The 23834-nt window shown below is 48.7% G+C and overlaps 3 protein-coding genes across 3 annotated transcripts; 1 reads left to right on the forward strand and 2 right to left on the reverse strand.

Moving 5' to 3' along the window:
- Nucleotides 1-1660: 1660 nt before the first annotated feature.
- Nucleotides 1661-2725, reverse strand: LOC128726208 (CDK-activating kinase assembly factor MAT1). Its single transcript, XM_053820002.1, has 2 exons — nucleotides 1878-2725; nucleotides 1661-1757 (listed from the first exon to the last, which is right to left on the reverse strand). The coding sequence occupies exons 1-2, from the start codon at nucleotides 2723-2725 to the stop codon at nucleotides 1661-1663; spliced, it is 945 nt and encodes a 314-aa protein (XP_053675977.1).
- A 1110-nt stretch (nucleotides 2726-3835) lies between these two features.
- On the forward strand, nucleotides 3836-6159 carry LOC128723178 (phospholipase A2 group XV-like). Its single transcript, XM_053816894.1, has 4 exons — nucleotides 3836-4007; nucleotides 4553-4927; nucleotides 4999-5521; nucleotides 5589-6159. Exons 1-4 carry the CDS (start codon nucleotides 3836-3838, stop codon nucleotides 5818-5820), a joined length of 1302 nt encoding a protein of 433 aa, XP_053672869.1. The 3' UTR covers nucleotides 5821-6159.
- A 7904-nt stretch (nucleotides 6160-14063) lies between these two features.
- On the reverse strand, nucleotides 14064-22992 carry LOC128726906 (ras-related and estrogen-regulated growth inhibitor-like protein). Its single transcript, XM_053820752.1, has 4 exons — nucleotides 22917-22992; nucleotides 17446-17759; nucleotides 14307-14475; nucleotides 14064-14200 (listed from the first exon to the last, which is right to left on the reverse strand). The coding sequence occupies exons 1-4, from the start codon at nucleotides 22990-22992 to the stop codon at nucleotides 14064-14066; spliced, it is 696 nt and encodes a 231-aa protein (XP_053676727.1).
- Nucleotides 22993-23834: the final 842 nt, after the last annotated feature.

Consider the following 23834-nt stretch of genomic DNA (forward strand, 5'->3'; position numbering starts at 1 on the left):
ACGAATCAGATTCTCGATAGAGAAATCCTGCTAACGAATGGCAACAATCCCTAAAAGACGTACTAACAGTGGCACATTGTGCCGGCGCTTTACGCACAATTCAATGCCCTATCTAATGTTCTTTCGAATTATCAGGGTTCCGATGATGTTAGGTTTGGAAATTTGAATCATATCCATAACTCATACTGTGGGGTCACGTTTACCCTCAGTTTCCTACCCACGCGATGCTATCAGGCCATTCGTTAGGTATCTTTCATTTGGTACCTTCTTGCATATCTAAGAAAAACTCTGCCTTCAAGACGAACAACGCTATCGTTTCGGCATGTTTCGTGCGTACAGCGCGGGCACACTGGCATTCCTTAAAAGAGATATAGAGTTATGAAAGAAACAAAACAAAAATGAAACAAATAGAAACTATATGTGTACATCTCTTCAACAACTCTTAGGGTGTTTATTTGGAATCATTCCGAAAATGCAAACCGAAACCGAAAGACGAAGGGTTCCAAGCTTCCGATCGGTTCATTTACTCGCTTGGAGGATGTTTTTCCTCGAAAAACCGGATAAATTCTATCAGCTCCTCCGTCATCTCGTTCAAATCGTCAATCGCAACGGCGATCGATTTGCGGTTGAATCTCTCAGCCTGCTGCGACACCGGGCGGTTGTAGCGCGGTGTCACACTTACGTTTTGCTGTGGTGTTTCGGGTACAGTGACCTGAAATTGAACCGACGGTGGAACTGGTAGCGGCGTTTTAAAAGAACTCGAAGCTGACACCTGAACTGATGGAGCACGCGGTGTGGCACGCCGGCTGGATAAGGTAGCACGGGGAACGGGCGTCTCTTGAGTTACTTCCTGTGGCGAAACCAACCGCGCCTTTTTAGGTGATGGCAACGAAAACAACCCCGGTGAGACAGTGTGGCTGAAGTCGAGATCCTTCGTCAGATCGTCGTCATCATCATCGTCCACTCGCAGCTCGTTTTCCTTGATTTCACCACTGTCGTTCAGCGAAAATGGCAGAAAAGTTCCACCGGTTTCCAGGTTGGTGATATCCATCGTATTCAAGCCGATCGCAACTGACGAGGTTTCGTTTGGCAGGCTGGAACCGGCGAGCTGGAGTGTTTCCACCGTGGTACTGCTGATTGGTCCATCACCCGATGCGCCACCATCGTTCGTTGTGTGTGGAAACGTCAGAGGAGTGCTTGTATTTGCCGAATACTTCGCTCTTCGCAAAACCGAAACTCGATTTCTTAACATTATTCTCGAAGCACCTTCACACAAACAGAATTTCGTGCATACGAACGTACGTGAAACAGAGTGGCGCAAGTTACACACGAGAGCTACTAAGGCTATTATAAATTCAAGCAGCTGTTACTAGGGGCAACGATACAAAGACAGCATGCTTCGATGTTTGACATCGTTGGTATGGAATTTGTTTATTCCGGTGTGAACCCATTCCGTCTAAACATATGTCTAAACTTTTTTTAAAATACTAACGTTCCTCAACGTTCTTCCCATTCTTCGAATCGTTTACTCATCCAACGAACGAACGAACGAATGTGTGAGTAGAATAGGAGTGGAATGTTTTGACCATTGGAACTAAAACCACGCTCAGTTTTGTAAAAATAGCTTGCATTTATTTTAAATTCTACACAACTACCTAACTTAACCATGATACAATCCCGCCAACGCCTCGTGGATAGCCCGCAGACAGGATACATTCGTTTGAAAACCACCAGCTTTCTCTGCCAGATTCTCAGGCCTACAAAATATAGAATAAAACACCCGCTTGGTTATTATTATTTAAGAACAGCCTGACCGTATTTAGAAACCACTTAGTGTAATGTACGTTTTTTTAGGCTGTGCGGTTTGGAATGCTTACCGTATGTGCTTTATGTAACCATCTTTAATGACTTCTGATAACGATGGTGGCGTCGGTCCATCCGTCGAAAACTCCTGTGACTCGTACACGTACAGCGGGCCTTCCTCAAGCTTTGGCACCGCCAGAAAACCGTGCTGGCCCTGGAATCCAGTCGCAATTCCCGACGAAAAGTGCGTATGTTTAGCGACGGGCGGTGGTGCCACCGGTTTAGGTAACTGAATCTGCGCTTGTTCAGCTTTCTGCGTGAATTTGTCCACGATGGCGTTCGCATCCTCGTAACTGGCCATCAGGGAGTCGATAAGCTCTTCCTTATTTTTTGTCTTCTGTTTCCGGTTTTCCGCCTCGATCATGGCCTGTTCTTTTCGGCGCTGATCAAACTGCTCTTTCTCGTACTCTACGATCTGCTCGAGTTCTAGCTCGTCCTTGCTCAGCTTCAACTTGTTCTTCATGATCATGTCTCGGTTATCGCGCTTGTACTGCTCGATCCGCTTGTTTGTGTTAATGATGTCGATATTGTTGCATAGGTTGAACACGAGTTCTTCGATCATTTCCAGATAATCATTGTACTCGTCGAGGTTTGCAAAATCGTCCTCCTTTTTGTTGAAATCTTTCAGGATGCGCTTGCGAATCTGTACCTCTTTGTCGACGTTCGAATCCTCAAACAACTGAACTCGAAAGTTGCTTCTTCGCAGCGCAACGTTACATTCTGGGCACGAGCCCGACCCCTTGAGAAAAAGCAATTCCACGCAGCTTTCACATAGCGTATGGCCGCAAACGTTCACCATCAGCTTAAGCGACGGATTGCGATATTTGGTGGTTTTGCATCGCGGGCACACCTGGTCATCCATGATGCCTTGGTTCGTTGTTGGCTATGTTACACTTAAAAAAATCGACTAAACGGCTAAATCAAAGCTTCTTATAATCTTGTTGGTGGTTATTATAAAAATAATTATGGCGGAACTGAAACAAACATTTTCGCAGGACGCGGCTTTCTGAAACTTCCAATTTTATGCACAAAATGCGCCTGGCGCAACGAGAAATAAATAAACATTGCCGCCTGAACTGACATATGGGTTTGACATGAACACCGGAATCTCGCAGGCGTCAGCCAAATAATATTTAAAATAAATTACTATAAAATACAGTTTACTCACACGTCAGTAATATTTGAAATCTTCAAAATTAGCAGAGCAAACTGATGGTATTCATTGAATACTTTAATGACGTGAAAGCAATCAAATAACGAGAATTTGAGAAGTGTTTTATCGCAAGGATATTCACAACTGTCAAATCACATGTGGTGCACATCTTTTTACAACAGGCACTGTGCCAACTGTCAAACAGGTAAACACGGGTTCTCAGGGGTAAACATCAATAATTCCCAATAGATCAGTTAAATATAGACGCAAAAGCATCAGTGAATACCATTTAAATCGTTTTAGAAGTATTATAACATTGTTTTTATAATTGAAAATATTTTGTTTTGTTAACCAGATAGAAAACAAACAAAATCAAACTTATCACTGTTAAAATAAGCTCGAATTGAATAGTTATTTTTGTTATCAAGCAAACCGCACGTTTGTCGGCGGCGTTACGACCTCCGGTGAACACTTATCACTCGTCTGCGTTTTCGCGGACGCGTCTGTTTTGTTTCAATCAGTCTGTGGTATTTGTCGAAGCAAGCAGAAAATCAAATCTGTGCCCGAGTAGCGTCGACAAACAGCTCGCGTGCGTTGTAACTGTTAGTTAAAGTTTATGCGTATTAAGCGCTTTTTGAGCGCAATTTTTTTGTTAGTGCATTAGCTACATCAAGACGGGTCTGGACTTTGTCTGCGCAGTATTGATTTGTTGCGACTTTGCTTGCATTCGTAATCTGAATCGATCGGGTCCTCCCAAAAATTAGCAAATTAGATTAGCAAAATTTCCCGAATATTGTTCATCGGCACTCGGGATACAAAATGCGATCACGCTTTCTGCTGGTATTTCCATTTCTTCTGCTCTGCTGCTGTTCTCTCACATCCGCCGTGTTTTTAAACCATGGTGGCACATATTTGGGCTCGCTGAAGCATATTTTCAAGAAGTACTCCCATCTGCTGAAACCAGACCACAAGCTGTCTCCCGTTGTCTTTGGTAAGTATTCGGGTTGTATTGTTGTCAAATTTGGTCAATCATTCGGCTCTTTGTCTGGCAAATCCTGTTGGCAAAGGGACGCATTTGTCGGGGCATGTGGCGAGAATGGAACAACCGCTTATCAATGGAACAACCGCCTGTGAATCACGGTCAACGGTTGAAAGCAAAACAAACAAAGTAAATTAACGTAAACGATGATCGTACGATGATCGCATCATCCGGGGGTAAAGTAACATCGATCGTTCACCGGAATACGTCAATGCCGCACAATATCGCTCGTTGTTGATTGCGACATCTAGAAAGAGTTGTTTTCTAAATTAGCTAAACAGTCTCTCCATGGCTATCATGCGAGTCCTTGCAAATCTGAATAGAGAGAGCATTTTGCTCTTACATTTTGCTGTTAATTCGAAAATTGTTCGCTTTAGGGGGCTACTCTGGTCTAGGGTACCCTATTTTGCCACGGTTCGTCCCCGATGCCAATGGAACCTCATTCGTTTTCTCGTATCTTTATTAACTTTTGTCCTTTATTCGCTTCCGTATTGCAGTACCGGGCGATGGCGGAAGTCAGATGGATGCAATGATCAACAAACCGGACAAGGTATCGATCCTCTGTCAGAAGCACACTACGACGTTCTTCAACATTTGGCTCAACAAAGAGCTTTTGCTCCCGTTGGTGATCGACTGCTGGATCGATAACATCCGCTTGGTATACGACAACAATACGCGCACTTCAAGGAACGCACCGGGAGTCGTTACACGCGTGCCAGGCTTCGGACAGTCGGAAACGGTTGAATGGATTGATCCGTCGCATGCCTCGGTTGGTGCGTACTTCGTTAACATCGCAAACGCACTCGTCGCGAATGGATACATGCGGGATAAATCGATCGTTGGGGCACCATACGATTTTCGAAAGGGTCCACGTAAGTACAGTACCGTATACTGTGTCCACAAGGGACCGATTTAAACTGCATTCCTTTGCGCTTGCTTCCAGATGAACACAAGGATTTCTTCCTTGCGCTAAAGTACCTAGTCGAACAAACATACGCCCTGAACCAAGAAACGCCGGTAACGTTTATCGTTCACAGCATGGGTGCTCCGATGACACTGCACTTTCTGCAGCTTCAATCCGCCGACTGGAAGGCTAAATACGTCCGGCGGGTAATTTCGCTAGCCGGTGCTTGGGCGGGCAGTGTGAAAGCCCTCAAGGTTTACGCCATCGGAGATGATTTGGGTGCGTTCGCGTTGAGCGGTAAGGTGATGCGCGCAGAACAAATCACCAATCCCTCGCTGGCGTGGCTTCTACCGTCGCCACTGTTCTGGAAACCCAACGAGGTGCTCGCTCGGACGCAATCTCGCACGTACACAATGGAACAGATGCCTGATTTCTTCGACGATCTCGACTTTAGCGAGGGCTGGGAAATGCGCAAGGATTCGTTGCCATATACGATGAACTTCACTGCGCCCGGCGTCGAGCTGCACTGTCTGTACGGTAGCAACATCAATACTGTCGAATCGTAAGCTATTACTACCAGCACGTGGCCTATGAAGAAAATCGCGTCATCGATTCTCTCCCTTTTTCAGGTTGGACTACCAGAAATCGTACGATTTCAGTGGCACACCGGTGCTGAAAATGGGCAATGGCGATGGCACGGTGAACGCGAGGTCACTTGAAGCCTGCAAGCAATGGACTACCCAGCAGAAGCAGCCGATCATCGCCAAAGAGTTCCCAGGAGCCGATCACATGAGCATTCTGTCGAACGTGAACGTCATCGAAAACATCGTCAAGCTGCTGTTATCGGATCTCTTAAACTAAATGCACACCTAACAGAGCCCCAGATGCCATTACGTGTTGTGCCATTCCTGTGCGTTACGGTTTTACTTTTTCGTGAGTCTCCTTTTCGCTTAGGTCGGCCATCCTTCCACTCTACCTATTTGTAAGAAAAGACTCTTCCAACGCAAAGACTAGAAATAATGTATGTGATTTTAGCTCGAATATCATTCGTGTATAGTTTGTGTTTTCACGGCAGCCAGCTGGTGCTGATCGTGCGCAAACAAAACCTCACGGAATCTCGCCCGCGTCAATTTGCTGTACGTGTGTCCGTTCAATTGCACCATTTCGTTAAAGAAGTTCAATAAAGTAGCTGTGTTAGCAATAGAATCTCTCCAGGTGTACAGACTAAAAATCGATGCAGCAAAGAATAGTTGACCGATTGCACAACCGCACCAACCGGCGACGGTGACGTGTGCGGCCAGTCCGCAAATGGCAATGGCGCGCAACTTTCCGGACAAAGTTAAAGTTTTTACGGCACTCGGCAGGGAAACGGTGCGCAGTTGCGTATATTAGGTAAATCCAGACCGCTGCAATGCCACAGCCGGCGGTGACCTTTTCGCTTCAGGATTTCGCACACAGCAGAACAGGCTGGGGTGTAGAATGTGCCGGGTGCCGGGGGAATAGCAGGCATAAAAGAACGAAGACTGCATTTTACGTAACACGGCACGGTCCGTCGGGATGGACGTTATATGCAGAACGGTTGTGGCATTTCCATGGGGATATATGCGTGCGTACTTTGGCGACGAATTCAGTCAAATTTTCGCTGCTACGTAACGTTTCGGTCAACAGGAAGTTCCTTCTTGGCCATCCGGATAAATGATAATACAGGTCTGCAACAAAAATCAGTGCTTCAAAACTCTGGTGGTCGTTAACTGACGCTTGGGTATGGTACGCAAACTCGAAAAATAATAGCAAAATAGATAATCATAGATATACAGAACAAAATAGTTAATCAGACCCACTTTTGAACCTTGAAATAACCCTGTGAGATGTGGCCCACGAAGGCTTTCCTACTGTTAAAACCTGAACGGATAATAAATCCGCCACTGAGTATCAACAACACGCTACAACCGAACAGCGTGGATCCTGTGGAAAAGCGTCATTATCTCACGACTTCGTGAAACTGTATCCCTGAAAAGAGAAACCAAACCTCAAAACGACTGTAGACCTCAAAAATCCTTCCCACACGTGGCCAAGATGGTTAAAATAGCACGTGTGCGACGACCTATTTGTGGTGATTTCTTCGTTTTGTTTTCATCTCCCATTCTCTACCTGCCAAACTATAACGAGTAGTGCGTAAATTTGAAAGCGACAAAATAGCTTCATCCTTAAATCGAGACGACGGGTGGGAGTAATGTTTTTCCTCCAACCAAACCCGTTTATATCCATGCCAGCACAACATGCCGTCGGAAGTTCAGTGGAAGGTTTACAAGGAAAACACGCGACCTATGAGTTTTCCCGGCGTTTTTTTTTTTGTTTTCTCTCGTTCCTCTACCTACAGCGTATAATTCGCGGTCATTGCCTTGGCCCATTGGCAACACCCAAAGCCACGTGCTCGTAGCCCGCCGGATCGAATAGGATGTGTTGCCACGCCGCCACCTCACGTGGGCCGTAGCGCCTTCGTCTAGCAAGTCGCGGCATGGATCGCAATTTTCACAGCACCCCATCAAGCGACCCCGGCACACCCAAGGGGCCACGGTGGCCACGAACTGAACCCAGCGTGTGCGCGTGTCGAAACCGGCTCAATGGCGTGTGCGCGTAATGGATTTGCCGTGTACTCGATTCCATTCCCGAACCACCACCGGGACACCTGTAGAATGTGTCCTTTCCATGTGGCGAAAGCCAGAGTGTGTTCGTTGGTCCTTGGGTTTCCCTAGACCGGAGTTTGATAACCCGTGAAACGCACGACGCAATAAGAGCTGTTACCACATTGCTGCGTCCTAGCGCGACGATAACGCCTCGCCAGGTCGGGCTTCCGGTGAAGGATAAAGTTTTACGGTCGGCAGCAGGAAAACTTGCTCCTCGACGTTCGGCGAGCATTTGTTTGTCCGGATGTTACGAGATGTGGATTCAGGAGCTTCTGCAGGAGCTTTCTCTCCATCTATCACTCCACGGAAAGTGCTGGACTTTCCATCAACGGGACGTGTCGAAAGCGATGCGCCTCGTTCGATTGGATTGGTTTGGGAAATCAAAACAATTCCATGACTACAGAGCTACAGCCTGCTTCGATTGCTTTCGCTCGTACGTCTGCACAATTAACGCAAGGAAGCAGTGGACGCGTAATCGATGAAGTTTGATTTTCCACCTATTTCACCGCACGCTCCAGTGCAACGTGTGGCAGGTGGGTTTACGTATGCCGCTTCGGAGGTTTGATCGATATGTAATCAACTCATTCTATGAATGTGGTAAACCCATAATCAGTGCAAAGGAAAAAGTCTTCCGCTTCTTAGACTGCTATATGGCCCGTAGGGAAGGTCCTTTCGCGTTCATATAAAAAACCTGTTCGCTAAATGGCTGTGAAAAGAGGCTACGAAGGATATTTCCACAGTAACCTCAGCTCGTGTCAATCCCACCAGAGTCTCACGTGCCAAAAGCTCGCTGCCGAAAGGCCGAAGGCTGAGGCCACGACCTTTCCCCCGATAATCGCTCCGAGTGAAAGGACATCAGACGGTGACAAAGCGACGATTTGCATTCCAACATCGAATTAGGCCCATTATCTCTAAATCTCGCGCGACACAGCCACAACCTCACGTGCCTCTCGAGGGTGAATTTTGACCGCGTTGTCACGTGGTTGCGTATGGCCATCATCGGTCGACATTAGCGTAAAGTATCCGCCCGGCAGGGGCAACATTAGGTATTTATTTTTCGACGCCATTAGCGGCGGTACTTGAGCGTGGTACTTGACCACGATGCAGTGGATAATGAGGTCGTGCGTTGTGCGATGGTAGGGTCAGCTCGGCCAGATTCGCACACAACGTGACGAGGATTACGGTGGCATTGAACGACGGGCGAGCTCGAGGCGTTTGAAATGCCCCATGATTTATGATGCACGTTTGCAGTGCCCTCGATGCTTAACCGGGAGGTGATTTTACAGCCTCGGTTGTGATTAGGAAAACCTTCGTTCCTTAAATTTGACACAAAGCGATGGAACGTCATAGCTGCAAGTAGAAGAGAATTTTCCTTTCATTAAATAGAACTTTCTCCATTCCCAAACAGAATATACTGCTGAAGAAATCTAACCTTCATTAGAACCTAAATCAGAGAACTTTGTTGTGATATCGTTGTGATATTGTGCTACCAGTTCAATTTTACTGTGTTTTTTCTTTTCGGATGTGAAACTCAATTTCAAACATAGCAAAAAACGTATTTGTTTCATTTAGTACAAATTTCTAAACTTTATTTCGCCGAAACCGTGAGAAATTGTTACATGGAGCGGAAAAGGACACTCAGCCCTTGGGCGTCTCCATTAAATGATGAGCCAGTTCTCAGCGCTTACAATCGTTAAACACTTACCAGATAATAATACAAGAGTGGGGTACCCTTACGGGGGTGGTTTGTATCCGAAGGATAACTATGCATATCGGTCAGGATACGCGCGTATCCGAACAAGGGAAACGAAAGACGGAGAAAAACGACATCAAATCGATCGTGCGAAAATGCGTTCCTCGGCTATCCGGGACAATCCGTCGGTTTCGGTGTCCGTTCAGCTTTCTTACTCGCTACTAATGCTATCAATGTTACGCCTTACCTAACCAACGAACAGGGGAAAAGCTGCCCAACGGTATCGATTAGCAAATTAGCCCTCGATTCGTTTCCTAATCTTGCTGCTTCTTAACTCAACAATAGTTGAACAATTCTTGCTAGTGTAGGCGAGCGTTCCCCTTGGGCACCGACAAATGGACTCGTCCAATAGGCTTCTTATACGGTGCTAACAACTATTCTATTAATTCGCAGTAAATATAATTTGATATTAGGCTCGTGTTCCACTGTAAACAGTGGGAGAATTGATTTCCTATTTTAACACATTGTTTCCGTTCACGTAACCGCCGCTTTCCTAATAGCTTAAGATCCTATACGCTCCTGGTTTCACGCTGGAAACCGTCTACGTGTTAACTTACATTTCACATTTCCTGTAGTGGGGACTTCCTGTTGTATCGCTTAATTTCACATTCACACCAAGAGTGTTCGAAAGCATGTTGTTTCCCTGGCTTCGCGGAAACTCATGTGATTGTGCAAGAAAAACAGGTTACATGCGAGATAGGAACAAGGAGAGAGAAAGAGAGAGAACACGAGAGAGAGAGAGAGACGAAGGAAGCGTGTTGGGAAACGTTAACTATAAGGTGAAATGCGTGTTGGCGCGTGTTGTTACGTGTGTTTCGGAGAGCCTTTCCCAAGAGCAAAACGTTATCGAACCAAAAACATGTGCACGAACTTCAACACCCATCGCAATGGTTTTCCATTCAAAAGCATGCCGAAGGATCGATGCCACGCGCGAAACTTATCCTTACTCACAGCCGTACTTGAATTATTATCCCTTCTTTCACCTTCTATTCCTTTTACCTCTTCCAATCCATCAGTTGTATAAGAACTATACGAGGCTGGAGAGGAATCAAAACCGCATCCGTTTATTTAATCTAACAACTCAATGAATGATAATGAAAGAGTGAGTAATAACGTATGAATGAGTGCGATAGCAATGATGCTAATTCTTTGATCATTTATCATTCGTTTACCCACTTCGAAAGCTTTTGGTAACAAAAAGAAAAATGGTACTTGCTTTCGTAACCTGGTTGATTTCCCCCGTTTTTTTGTTCGTTACTTCGCTCAACACAAAAACAACCACTTCAAGCGGCTGGTTAAGTCGACGTAAATATACCGTGAAGCACAAGTTCGGGTGAGGATTTTTTTGTCTAATTTTATGAATGGCCCATCAGCACCATACACCGGCCAGCGTACAGCAACAGAGGACGTACTTTCATTCATTGTTGCTATCTTCACCAATCTTCACCAAAGCAGAAAACAGGCAAACGGAACCGAAACGAAACGAAACGGTACCATCCGCCATTATTTGCTCCCAACGCAAACGAGAGATCAAGCGGCAAACATTCTGTACACTCATCCATCAGAGAACGTGATCGGCTCGAACCGGTGGAAAACTGCAAACAAACGGACCGTTTTTCATCTGCCCCATATCCCTATCCCCATCTCCTGCACCGAACGATGACGTCCGACGACCGGCTACTGTGGGGGTGGAAATGGAACCGAAAAAGAAAAGAAGAAAATAAAACCCATCACCCATCCATCCAACTCGCGATGTCTTACTCATCTCCGGACAGGATGGGAGGAATTCGAAAATAGTTAAACACCGTCACACAGGCAGGAGGCCCGTTCGAAACAATGCGCCGTGATGACGTGCGACCGCGATCGCCCCATGATGCTGGAACGAATTTTCCACCGCCGTTCCGGGTGTATTATCATCAAGCCGGAAATGCCAACGCTTGGGTGCTGGGGAGGCGGGCCATTTCCTTCGCTACTGACGTTTGTCACAAAACGCTCGCGCAGGAGGCTGGGAAACGTTTCAAAACACACGCTCTCACACAGGCATACACAGACACACACACACGCAAGCAGGGTCGCTCGCAAAAGCCAAGAAAAACGCACCCCCGGTGCTCAGGTGGAGGGATCTATTTTTACGATTAGTCAAAGCCGGAGTCAAAGCCGGAGCGCCATCCCTTCGCGAACCGCGGGAAAACCGAACGATCGCTTCTGCCATTGACAGTTCGGTTTGCGTGTGTATTTTTCTCGCCTCCCTGCCGTCCCGGGGTTCCTATTTTGCTGTTCCGTTTGCGGTGGTCTTACGGATGCGCACTTGCGTCAAACCGCAAGCTCACAAAGAGCTAAACGAAAGCAAACGGCTCCGGGACGCAACACACACCCGCTTCCGGTTGCATACTAATTTCGTTCGTTGAATCGGAATGGCCCTACGATAGAAGGGAAATCATTTTGCTTTGGCTCCGTACGCGTCGATGTTTGGAGGACCCTTTCGATCGGTTGAGCTATTTATTATTTTTCCAAGCCGCAAACCAACGCAGGAGACAATCGACCGGGACAAATGGAAGACCACAGATTTTCCGACAACGGTTTCGGAAATAGAACACCTGTCTCACAGGACACACCCTCGCATTCGCCAGCGGTCATGTTTGATTTGCGACACCCGATCGGATGGATCCACTTGAACGGTTGACTGGAGTTCCCGTACGAAACCAGCAAGCTCAAGGATACTTCAGTTTCAAGGTAAAAATACCCATGGTCTGCTAATTTGGGCAAGCCGGCGTTCCCAAACGGTTCGAGGGTAACTATAGTTCCTAACCCCCCCAAATACAGAGATAGCGAAGAACAATGAATACGATGACGGCTTCTAGGTTGGTCGCCGGTGATGGTGTTTCACTGAACCCGTCGCTAACGGCTGCTGACAGCCGAATGATAACACATGGCACATTTCGACCGATAAGCACGCACGACAACCCAACCGGCAACCATTTTAATGTGCAAGCTGAAACACTCGTCCTGGCAACGCGTTCGAGTGGTTCCAGGGCTTTTCAGGGAATCATTTTCTCCGACGAAAAGTCCCTGGATTTCCCGGCAAAACATAGTCACTCGACCGGGCATTCGGTTTGTTTGCGCTAGCCCCTTCGTCAGTAACGGTTCCGGAAAAGCGGCCACTTGAAGTGCCGTTACCGGAACGGTTATCACGTTATCACTCAAACAGCTGGAGCAGGGAGCAACCATCCTGCATGATTTTCCACGGTTTTCTAATCCCACCTAGCAACAGTTTCAGTGCAACTGCTCCGGGGCTCATAACTTTAAGGGACTTTAACATGACTCCAAGCAATAGAATTCAGTTCGCTCGCTCTTCATTCTTGTCCCGATCCAGAATCCTTCATGGAAGATGGTTTTCCGTACCATCGTTTTCTCGAACATATCCCGAACGATTGTACACCCCTAGGAAAGACATAAATTGTCAGCCTTTCACCATAGTTATCGATGTTTTATCCAGTTGAAATTCACAAGAAAATTGAACAAAATACACCGAATAAAAGGAGCGAAACACTCACACGCACAAACAAAACCAAACTCGCATGTAACGCGAGAACAAACGTACAATCAATCGTACAGGGGAATGAAAATGCGAACGGCACGCGTAGTTCGACTTCAAATCAAATCGAACGAGTGAACGCGGAACCATACGCGTTCGATTCCCATTTTCGATGGCCGCACATTGCTTGCCCCCTGCCCCTGCACGGTCTGTAGTGAAGTCACGGGCCGATTTCCAATGCGACACTAATGAGGCTCGATTGGGTGGAAAACCAACGGAACGCCCCGTTCCACTCAGCCAGCGTGAAAAACAACCTGCTGCACGCGCGCATAATCCCATCCGTACCGAGAATCGCGAACCACGTCGCGCTCTTTTAAGGCGATTTGCAAATGATCACAACAGCACACGCACACACACACATATGCACACATACGCGCCCGCGAAAAGAAAATGCTTCCAACTGCCCAACCCACCGCCGCCAAGGATTCACTTCCTTTAGCTAAAACGATAAAGGCGTACCATGGCGCGGAAGGCTCGCAAGGCAGCAAGCGCTTTCTCTCGATCTCTCTCTCTCTCTCTCTCTCTCTCTCTCTCTTTCAGTCTCTCTCCTCCGGCAGGACGAAATCAAAGGATGAAAATGGTGGTATATGGGGATGGGGAGCACGAATCCTAGACGCTAGACAACGAGCCGGCCCAATCGATTGAGCAAACGAGATTGATTCGACGCGCCAATTTAGCGGAACAAAATCTCGGAAAACTCTCTCCCTCGGCAACACCTCGCCGGGATTGGTGTGGGGTGGGTGTGGGGGCGTGTGTGGGGCCCAGGACATCACTTCCAATATTATTTCTATCATCACAAATTTTGTTGAGCCCCACTAACTCGCCCACTCACACGAGCGTCCCCACGCGCTTCATCCTGGGGATCCTGTTTTGGCTGGCTTTTTCTACCGATATCTTTTCCGCCAACTATCTTGGGTGGGTGTGTGTGTGTGTGTTTTTTTTTTGGTTTTTAGTTAATTCTCCTACCAGCCAAACGTCTGCTCGTGCGTCGTTCATACAGCCCAATCGGCGTGTGTGTGTACGAGACGTGCTCCACTTAGTTGCTGTCCTCGGCCGTCGTCGACGTCGGTCATAGGGAAGCGGTCGCGGTGAAGGCCTGACGTCGCTTCATCACTCGCGATTTGTGCAGCTCACCCTTGTGGCAGGGTACGACCGTACCCTGGCTCGCTGGGGGTTGCCGGGTGCCATTATTACCGATCAGCGTTCCTGCAAGAAGCCAACCATACAAAAAGCAACAGCAAACGCCATCAGTTAAGGTGCATTTTCGTGCAAGCCGTTCACAAAGACAAAAGCCTCGGAGGCAGCCACTTACCGAACATCTTGCTGACGGAGAACTTGCGTGGCTTAACCGGGCGGGCTCGCGATTCGACCAGCAACCGCTCGAAGGCTTTGTAAAGGGCGGGCGTGTTATCGGCGACTGAGACTTCGCAGAAACCGATCGCGTGTGAGGCGGCCAATGATGCGCCTTCTGTTTCCTGGACCTGTTTGAGGGGGGAGAAAAAACAAAACGGTGGGAGGTTAGTAAAGATGTGGGAGGGCTTGTGAATTCTTGCACAGAAGTTGTCACTAACCCGGTCGGTCCATTGGCCACCGGAAATTGGGTTAAGTGGGTTTCTCTGTACACGCGAAATTTGTTGGTGATTTTTCTTCCCTCTTGGCAATTCCCACACTCACTCTCTTCGCGCTCTCTCTATCTCTCTCTCCCTCGGCCATTGATTTCCGTGATTTTCCAAACATGTTTCCATTTCCTCCCCCAAAACGTCGTGAAATTAATGAGCACCATGAGGGTCCTGCTCGGGGCAGGATTAGGATCAAAACAAAGCATCTGTCACCGTGAACGAGCCGGCCCGTTGGCCCGTCATGCTAACAAATTGGCACCAATTGGATCCCGCGGTGAACCCAAGGTCAACGACCCGGTCCCCCGGGCCATCCCCCGGCTCAGAGCAGCCTTCGCGTGACATCTTAATCGGTTTGTCTGCGCGAGCGCGCGCGTGCAAAAAAAAGCACCCCGCAAAAAGCAAGAAACCTTCGCGAGCGCGTGTTCGCCTGTCGGGCGCGCAAAAGTGGGTCAACGAGATACCACTCTGGATAATGTCACTGTGGCGACGTGCCGACGTATCCCGCCAAATGTGGCCGGCCCACATTCGACCCGGATTGGCATCATAATTAATTTCGATTAGCCACTAACAAGCGCGCACTGGCTGTCGGGCGCGGGAATTGACATCGTCGGTTTGGCAAACACTTCGCCAAATTACACGTGTTAATGAGACCTGGCCGGCCTTAACGTGGGGACACCAGATACACCATCCCAAACCCAAAAGGCTGCCACCTTGGCTGGGGGGTGGTCCGGGTGGACGAACCAACCGTGACTAATGAATGAACGAAGAGCCGCCACAACAGGTGCCCCTTGGTAGGGATGAAAATGCTTTCCTCACAATCGCGTAAACCGGGGACAACTCACGCTCTCATCCACGTATCATGCTCCGTGCACGTGTTACGGTCCTTTTCGAGCACGTAAATAATGGAAGCGGAAAACCCTTTTGAATAAACAAAATCACGTTCCAGTGCAGGCGCATACCAGCGGTATCGGTTTGCTAAATATTTATCTCCATTCTAAATGCCCATCCCCGATCGGCGCCTGATCAGGCCCCGTTTCCCTAAGCTGTTCATTTTTCATGCAAACCGGCGATGCAAACGATGCATATTAATCACCATCGCCGGGTCCGCTTCCGTCCGTTTGGGTCGTAAAATGTAGGCCACAAAACGGCAAACGGTCGGTGTGAATTATTCGCATGCTTCTTTTGTGTTTCGGTTCGGGTACCGCTGCGGTAGTGTAAATACGATCGTGAAAACGCCGGTCTCCTGATGTGAGACTCTCTATGCAGTGCCATTGCAGCTTGCTTCATTGTGTGCATTTCAGCGTAACAAAGTGTAGCTGCCGAAAAGTGAGCAAAATGCATCAACCCGCAACGAACAGCAAAGCATAACCTCGACCGTTTCACACACGGCCGATTTGCGATGGTGATCATAAAATGTGCACGAGCGAGAAGAGGCGAAACACGTACCCAACAACTCACACCTTATCGATGAGTTGGCCAGCGTTGGTACCATTTCACGCCACTTCGACCACTTTGTAGCGAATCGATAAGTGATTTATTTCACGCGGGAATCTCCTCGCTATTTTATACCATCCTTTTTTCCATCAGTTCTTGGGAGCATGCACATGGTTTTCTCGAGATCACCTTGTGATCACGTGACAAAGGAAAAAAAATTGAGCAAAGCGAGAAACAGACGATCGACGGAGACTTTTAAACTCTCATGTTTAACGCATCGCGAACCCGATGGAGGCGCATGGTGTTTTTCACGGTATCGCTAATGACGCTTCACCTGGCAACAGCAGCATAGCTGTTCGATGGGATGTATTTTTTTTATGTGGTTTTACGTTCGAGCACACTAACCGTGGGTATCATCCAAACTCCAATCATCGTTAATGGAAGGGAAAATCAACCTTCCTATCCCCACAGCGCTTCACGGCACCATTACGGAATGCGATGGTGCTTCAGGACGCGACTATGCGATAGCGGGAGCACATTATCTGCCCCACCAGAGGGCAATCCCAAAGACAGTAAACGTGAGAAAGACAAAGAGAGAAAGAGAGCACGAAGAAAAGAAACAAAGAAAACCGATCTTAACATGTTTCGTTAGCAAGACTTCGAGCGATCTCGCGTAACCGTAGCGAAGCAGAGCTCAATCAGAAATTTGGGATGAATTTCGACAGGAGAGCAAATTAAACGAACGAAAGCACTCCCCCAACCATTGCCAGATGCCCGGCTCTGACCGATGACGAGTAGAAAGAAAAAGAAGAAATGGGGTTCCAAAATTTGCCGGCAGCGTGGTTCGCGCGTGGTTCGATTAAATTTCACGTCACGCTCTAATTGGCGTTCGCATGTTACGTTCGGTCTCAGATTTTTCTCGCTCACTGACGCTTTTCTCTCTCTCTCGCTCGTTCTTCCTTTAGCATCATTTCAGGGCATTACTAGCGCACGATGGCGGTGAAAAATGAACTTTTTCGCAACATAATCCAGACGCAGCGTGGAAGGTTAAGTGCCACATGCCAGTGGGCGATCGGTAGCGGTAGCAAAAACCACGCACACATGCCATCCGTTCGTCGCAAGATGAAACTTGCAGACGGAGACGACGACGACGACGACGACGTTTGACTTAATTATCAATTTTCAACCCCAACCAGAGCGGACGTAATGGATGAAACGTCACCCGTGAAGGTTGTGTGAGTCCTTTTTTCTTCAAGAGTTCGCCATTCTGCGACGGGTGATGCCCCAAATGATATGCCGTTTCGTTTTACAGCAAAGCAAACTCGAAGGACATCGAGGGCATGTTCTTTGGGTTTCCTGGCTTTCTACGCGCGCACACCAACCCAGATGGGAACGTACCTCTCGCAGGTGATCCAGATCGGCCTTATTGCCGACCAGGTATGCCGAGGGTGCGTTTTGCAGCTGACGCAGCTCTGCCAGTGATCGCTGTGCGTACTCGTAGCTGCTTCGGTCTGTGATGCTGTACACGATGAGACACGCGTCGGCCCACTGAATCTGCTCCACCGGGAAACCGTTGTCGTTCTCCGCCGAAATGTCGACAATTTCCACGTCCAGCACGCCACTGTCAAGGGTGACGGTCTGCTTGTACAGCAGGTCCGTGTTTGAGCTGTACTCGCCGATGAATCGTCGCGTCAGGTAGCGTACCGTGAGGGCTGAAAGTAGTGAAACAAACGATCGGATTAATGATATGGTTGGTCTCCGTGCCGGTGACCGTCAGTACGAGAGCAATTTTATAAACCCCAGCAATCCATGACCCCGTCGGATCCGGCTACACGTGTCTTCACCATGGCAACCTGCGACGACATGTGGCTGACACGAGAAACATTCAGCCGGGTCGTAGGGCGCTCAGCAGGACGTGGAAAGCTTCGCAGAATGAGCCCACAAAATGGCGCCCTGGTGCTGGAAAGTGAACGAACGCTCGTCTCAAAGACACGTCGCTGTTTTTTCGCCTTTTCTGTAGCATCTCACATCCACAACGGTATCGGTAAGCTAATCGCAAATGTTTCGAGTCATTTTTCACATTTCCACTGCAGCAAGGATCACACGAAAAAAAAACGACAACACCACATTAGTCAGCCCGGTGCCAATCGCCGTATGTACGCGCGTGTTTCCTTAACCTCAATAACTCGTATGCCCGGGAAATCGGGAGGTTTTCCACCTCCCACTCGCTTACTTTCCATACCACAGTTAGGCCCGTGGCCAACGGGCGAGAATATTAAAAACCGACCACCGAGGTGAAGCCGCAGATTAACTCCCAATTGCGTACGCAGAAAAAAAAAAACGCCACCCGTTCAACACCGTCCGGGTTCGTGGAACCCGTGGCAAGTGCCGCCATAATACCGCCGTACGCGTCAGTGGGTGTGATGAAAAATTTTCCCACTTCCTGCCGCCAATGGACACGCGGAAAATGGGCACCACTTAGGGTGGCACTTGAAGCGCCGCTCATTTTACGACCATTCCCCGTTAGCGAGGTGGGTTTTTTGAGCGAATCGACCACCGACAAAATGCGGTGGACTCGCTATCTAGGTCAAAGACGCGTCGTCGATAACCCACCCACCGCAAAGCCGGTGCTGCTAACCCGCGTCCGGGACCGTATTTATCTTCCGCCACCGATGAACCGCGCGAGCGCACGTCGGTTTGTTTGAGCTAATTGATAAATTTGACAAACATCTGCCGGCGGTGACCTTGTGAAGTTTCGCTTTCATGTTGTGCGCCCTGCAGAGGGGCCATTTCAACGTGCCCGTTGTAGATCGTCAGAAAGGTTTCCGTTTTCTCCAAAATGGCACCGCAAACCGGTGGCTAATGCATGTCAATCGCGGAGCGACCGATTGAGCGATCAATTCTGGGCGGGCGTCCCGTGAAAAGTGATACACTCGCGGTGGTATGTGTGTGGAAATGGGTGGAAAGAAAAAACGCACCCTCAAGTACCGCAAGAAAATGGGCCGGTGTGGGAAGCGACATCTTAACCGCGATCGGTCAGAGATCGAGCTTTTCTTTTCGCTCGGTTTGGGTTTGCTTTGGTTTGTTTTCGTTCCCGAGCGCTCTGTCACCGGAATCGAGCTGTCAATCAGGACGCCCGTGGTTCGGCTGCGACGGCCAGTGCAGGTGAACGCGTTCGGTGGACAATAATTGAGGTCAACGGCCTCATTGAGCTGTCAACGGGAGGCCGGACAGTTCGTGCGTTCCCCCGGATGCGAGTGATAAATGAGGTTGCGTTTGAGCCACCACAGCCAAGTATTGTTCCCCTTTTTGGCAGATCGGTTTTCGGCCACGTTGTTGGCACGAAAACTATCGCGCCGTCGTTACAACGCACCTGTCAAACGAATGCTTGGAAAACTCCCAACCCAGACGTACGTGCTGGGGTCGTGTTCTGATCCCGATGGTCGATTAATCGTTCGGACGCTCGTTCGATGACCCGGCGACTAATCGTGCGAACAAAGCGCACACCCCGGGGCTTGACAATGGGTGAGTTTAACCTCATTTTTGTGGCACTCATTTCCAGCCGCGTCAAACAGGAAGTCCGTGTGATGGTCACGGAAGGCCACCACGCCGATGTAAGTCGTCACAATGTCACGCCACCCCGTAGCGCGGAACCCCTTGCTGAGTGATTGAATTGCGGTTTGATCGAGCACGGAACGAGCGTGTGGAGTGAACACTACTCTCCCGGGGTGGGCTATAAATCAACTTTCCAATCTCTAACCTGCGACACCTCGCCCAACCAACCACAAGTGCATGTGCATTCGGTCGCAGCGTGATCGCCTCCCCGTGGGCAAACGATAAATGTTTACTATTGTAGCGCCTTTCACGCGTCGACATCGGAAGCCACGTACCCTCCGTGGGTGGAACATCGTGTAATCAAAGTGCCTCTACCAGGATCCGACCCCAGGATCATTCCCGATGCGGTGGTGTTTAGAGAAATTCGATTGAAAATAAATAACATCCCCGTATCGGCACGTAGTGAGCTGCGCGCATCAAAAACCCACACTAAACTGCATTGCACTACTCGCGAATTTAGACGCAATTTCAAACGCGCCATTTTTCCGCACTCTCTCTCTCTCTCTCTCTCGCATACTACTTAATTTCTTTTTCGCTTCCCCGTTGCCACTGTTGTAAAACCCATCGTCACGATCACCCACCCGATGGGTGAAAGATGATGCTGGCAACTAATAATCTCACGCTTTAGCGCACATGCACACGCGATGCAACTCGCAGCAGAGCGATGCATTTCATTTGCATCGCAAGTATCGCGTTATTGCCGTCGTTAAGATGCGCCATTGCGCCATTCAAAAACCGTGAATTGGGGGGTGGCCACCCTGTTTCGCCCCCGCGAAGGGGCGCTAGTTCTCCATTGAGATAAAATGTGCACACATGCAACGTAAACATCGCGGCTTGGTGCAATATTTACCAGCTGATGGAGCGAGAAAACACTGATGTCGAGCGAGGCAAGGGCACGTTCCAGCTCTTCCACCTGACTGCTTAAGGCTAAGGAGATTTAGGACCGTAAAGGTGTAGAGGGTGAGTGCTGTGCATTTACTGCTTCATCGTTGCTTTGCTGGTTTTTTTTTTGTTATAAGTTTCCATCACCACCAAACCCAGCCGAATGAACGATATTTCGGTTTTCGATTTCAGCGCAAGCCGGCTTTTGAAGCGCATATTTATTTTCTTTTCCCTCGAATCCGGATCCGGATCGCCGGCCATTTCGTCGTTCCCGGGACGTCGTTGCAAACGATGCCGCCTCAAAGGGCGATGGACTTCAAACGATCGCATGCAGGATGCAGGTGAGTGCACGCGATCGATGCTAGCTCGTTTTCCGTCCACCAAACTGCGGTCCAGAAAAAAACACTCACACTAATCAGTACCGTTGAAAGGCTGAAGAAAATATACAAACACACCACATGAACGAACCGGCGACAGATAGCAGCCATCGGGCACAGTTTTTGGAGCTCTTTTGAGTTAAAAATAATCTCCGAGCCCGGGGCTCAACGAATGCCTCGATCGGTTCCGTTTCGAGTGACAAAAAAAAACAGGCGAAAAGCAAATATTGAATCATGATAAAAATCCCGTGCCCCATTCCGTCCCGCGCTTCTCGTATATCGGAAGAGAAACGGAAAAATCCCAAACCCCTCCCGTGGAAGGGACAGCAAATCGATCAGCATTTTGGCAGCGGCTCCCGGGCGTGTTTTGGCACGGTTTCACCAACGTTCGTACGGCGCGAACTTGCGGTGACTGATGAGTGACGGTTTCATAATTGTCACAAAATGGTTCCCAGTTCGTGCCAGCTGGCTTGGGTGGTTTCTTGCCAAAAAGTAGCCCCGAATATTACGACAAAAAGAAACGAAACCAACCAGCAAACGATGGGGGAAATATATATAAATGCAAAGGGCCAACCAGTCACCGAAGAGGAAGATGTTCGGCTGTCGACAGCTCTGCCGCCGAGGATAAAGCGAAAGGAAGCGAAACGCGACCTTTGTTTGCTCGCTCTTCTGAGCTGAGGATTTTTCTAGTTTTTCATACGGTTTTTAATACACAGAAGCAAAAAAAAAAACCAAACCATACTCTCACAAGCCAACCTTTTGCTTGCTTCATTTTGTATGGTGACTTTTCCGACAGTTTACGCGCTCTCCGGCCCAACATCCTTCCCATCCGCACCATTGTTGAACATTTGCCAACTAGTTCGCAACGGTTGCGGTTGTTTCTGCTGTGGCCATTTTGTTTTTTGTTTTCTTTTGTTTGCTGTTGCTCTACTCTTGGTCCATTCTCGCCCAGCAGCACGTACCCCAGCTCCTGGGCCGGTGGTGTGTATTTAAAAGAGCACCCTTCGCGACAAGCCCGAACGGACACTGGCGCTGCGAGGTTTTGTTTCCATTCGCCCCGGGTGGATGAATCACTCCAAGCTGAACGAGCTGAAACCAAACACCGATCTCGCGTTTCGTCAGTGTTGCGAACGGTATGGGTTCGGAACGCGCGGAAAGTGTTTTCCGCGGTGCCAGTTTAAAATGAGCCGCCCATCGCTCATTCGCTGCAAGCCGCTCGTAGGCGGCCACTTCGACTCAGGTCACGTTCGGTTGTTTTTTGCGTGCTTTGGAAAATGAAGGGAAAAAAGCATCAAAAACCCACCGAGGAAACCGCGCACGACACCATGATATGTGCTCGTTCGTGTCAATAAATGCCCATCCCTTCCCAGGGGGCCATTACGCGGACGAAGAGAAAGCGAAAGAAAAACAAATCGATTCATAATTTTATGATCTTCAAGTCCACGGCCACCGAAGGACGTGCCGGAAAGCTGTTTTCCCCGAAGCCAACCCACGGCCCCATCCGTCGACGCTGTTGTTTAGCAAACAGGCAAAACCGCCAACAATCGCTCGCACCCGAGAAGGTCCGTTGCGTCCAAAAATGTTACTTTTTACGCCGGCCGTGAGATGGCGCTTCTTTTTCGGTGATGGTAACCATGCAAATGCAACATCTTGCGCCCATACGGTGCGATCGACCACAAGCTCGCCCACCCACGATCCCCACGCCAGTTGGTTCGTGTTTCCAAGGCTCCCGCGGAAGCTTGTGCCATTGTTTATTATCAAACAATAGAGACTGCGCTCGCAACTAACCAAGTGACCATCGAGAGCGACTCGAGCCGGATTTAAAGGCGGTGGCCACCAAGCATGTGCAGCATGTGCGAATCGTTTCTTCTCCTCGCTGGCAAGCCGGTTTTGAATAATAACACCACAAGATGGAGCGGCTTCAAGGGTAACCGAGAACCTTGCCCTTGAGCGGATCCGGAATTTCGGAAAGACAACACAACACCCGTCACTTACCGGATTTTCCCACATTGACGTTCCCGAGCACGGCTATCCGCACGCGGGGTACGTTTGTTTTTTCCTCCGTTTTCATTCTGCTCCGGCTGCTGGGTGAATCTGTGTGAAAAATGGATGAAATGGTTGAAGAAAAACAAAAACATTATTTTAATGGTAATTGGGAAAGCACAAAGAATGGGATTGCAATATGTTGCTGGCTCACGTTCGGTTGGAAAATGAGAAGCAACAACTCATAGGGGATACTTGGCACGGCATTTTTTTCGTCGTTCAATCACAAACCAAAATTTGTTGGGGTTTGCTCGTGAAACAATGCATTAAAAAAATGGCAAACACTCATTATACACTTGCCCTCAATCGACGCTCAAGATGGGAAGTAAATCAACGTCCCAACGCGTTCCAAGCGCGCCGCCATCGTTATCAGCCGCACGTGGCTACCTCGAGCCAGGCCGGAACGTGAGCGTCCCTGAACGTGTTTAATTAATTTCTTTCATTGTCACGAAACGCAAACGCTACCCTCGATCGAGAAGGAGAAGGAGCACGATACACGACGCAATGGGATGCATGGAGTGAAGAAGCTGACTCAACGCCCACACGGGAGGCTCAAAAAAAACGTTCCATTTTCCACTCGCTTGTGGACGGAAAGCGTGCGGACAATGATTGAGAGTAGAAAGAAATCACATGGGAATCGAAAATGATTCCAATTACCTACCAACGCAACCCCACCCGAACGCGCCCCATTGAAAGTAGCTCGAAATGGAGGCGCCTGGTGTGTGACTGTGCCAGCAACAACAAAAAAATAGCACACATCCGAATGTTACGATCAGATGCGTTGCCCGAAGCCCCTGTTTTTTTTTTTGAGGGTTATATTTCACGAACCATCTCGTGTGGCCCTTTTTTCAGCCCATCTCTTCTGCTCGT

This window comes from Anopheles nili, chromosome 3 (genome assembly GCF_943737925.1).
Source record: "Anopheles nili chromosome 3, idAnoNiliSN_F5_01, whole genome shotgun sequence".
NCBI lineage: Eukaryota > Metazoa > Arthropoda > Insecta > Diptera > Culicidae > Anopheles > Anopheles nili.

Bases quoted from the DNA above. Each gene is read 5' to 3' on its own strand.
- LOC128726208 (XM_053820002.1), bottom strand. From the start codon at position 2,725: ATGGATGACCAGGTGTGCCCGCGATGCAAAACCACCAAATATCGCAAT. The intron at 1,758-1,877 runs GTAAGCATTCCA...TATATTTTGTAG, and splicing joins GGTTACATAAAGCACATACG to GCCTGAGAATCTGGCAGAGA.
- LOC128723178 (XM_053816894.1), top strand. From the start codon at position 3,836: ATGCGATCACGCTTTCTGCTGGTATTTCCATTTCTTCTGCTCTGCTGC. The intron at 4,008-4,552 runs GTAAGTATTCGG...TCCGTATTGCAG, and splicing joins GCTGTCTCCCGTTGTCTTTG to TACCGGGCGATGGCGGAAGT. The intron at 5,522-5,588 runs GTAAGCTATTAC...TCCCTTTTTCAG, and splicing joins AACATCAATACTGTCGAATC to GTTGGACTACCAGAAATCGT.
- LOC128726906 (XM_053820752.1), bottom strand. From the start codon at position 22,992: ATGAAAACGGAGGAAAAAACAAACGTACCCCGCGTGCGGATAGCCGTG. The intron at 17,760-22,916 runs GTAAGTGACGGG...CACTACTTTCAG, and splicing joins CGTCAATGTGGGAAAATCCG to CCCTCACGGTACGCTACCTG. The intron at 14,201-14,306 runs GTAAGTGGCTGC...GGCTTCTTGCAG, and splicing joins CTCCGTCAGCAAGATGTTCG to GAACGCTGATCGGTAATAAT.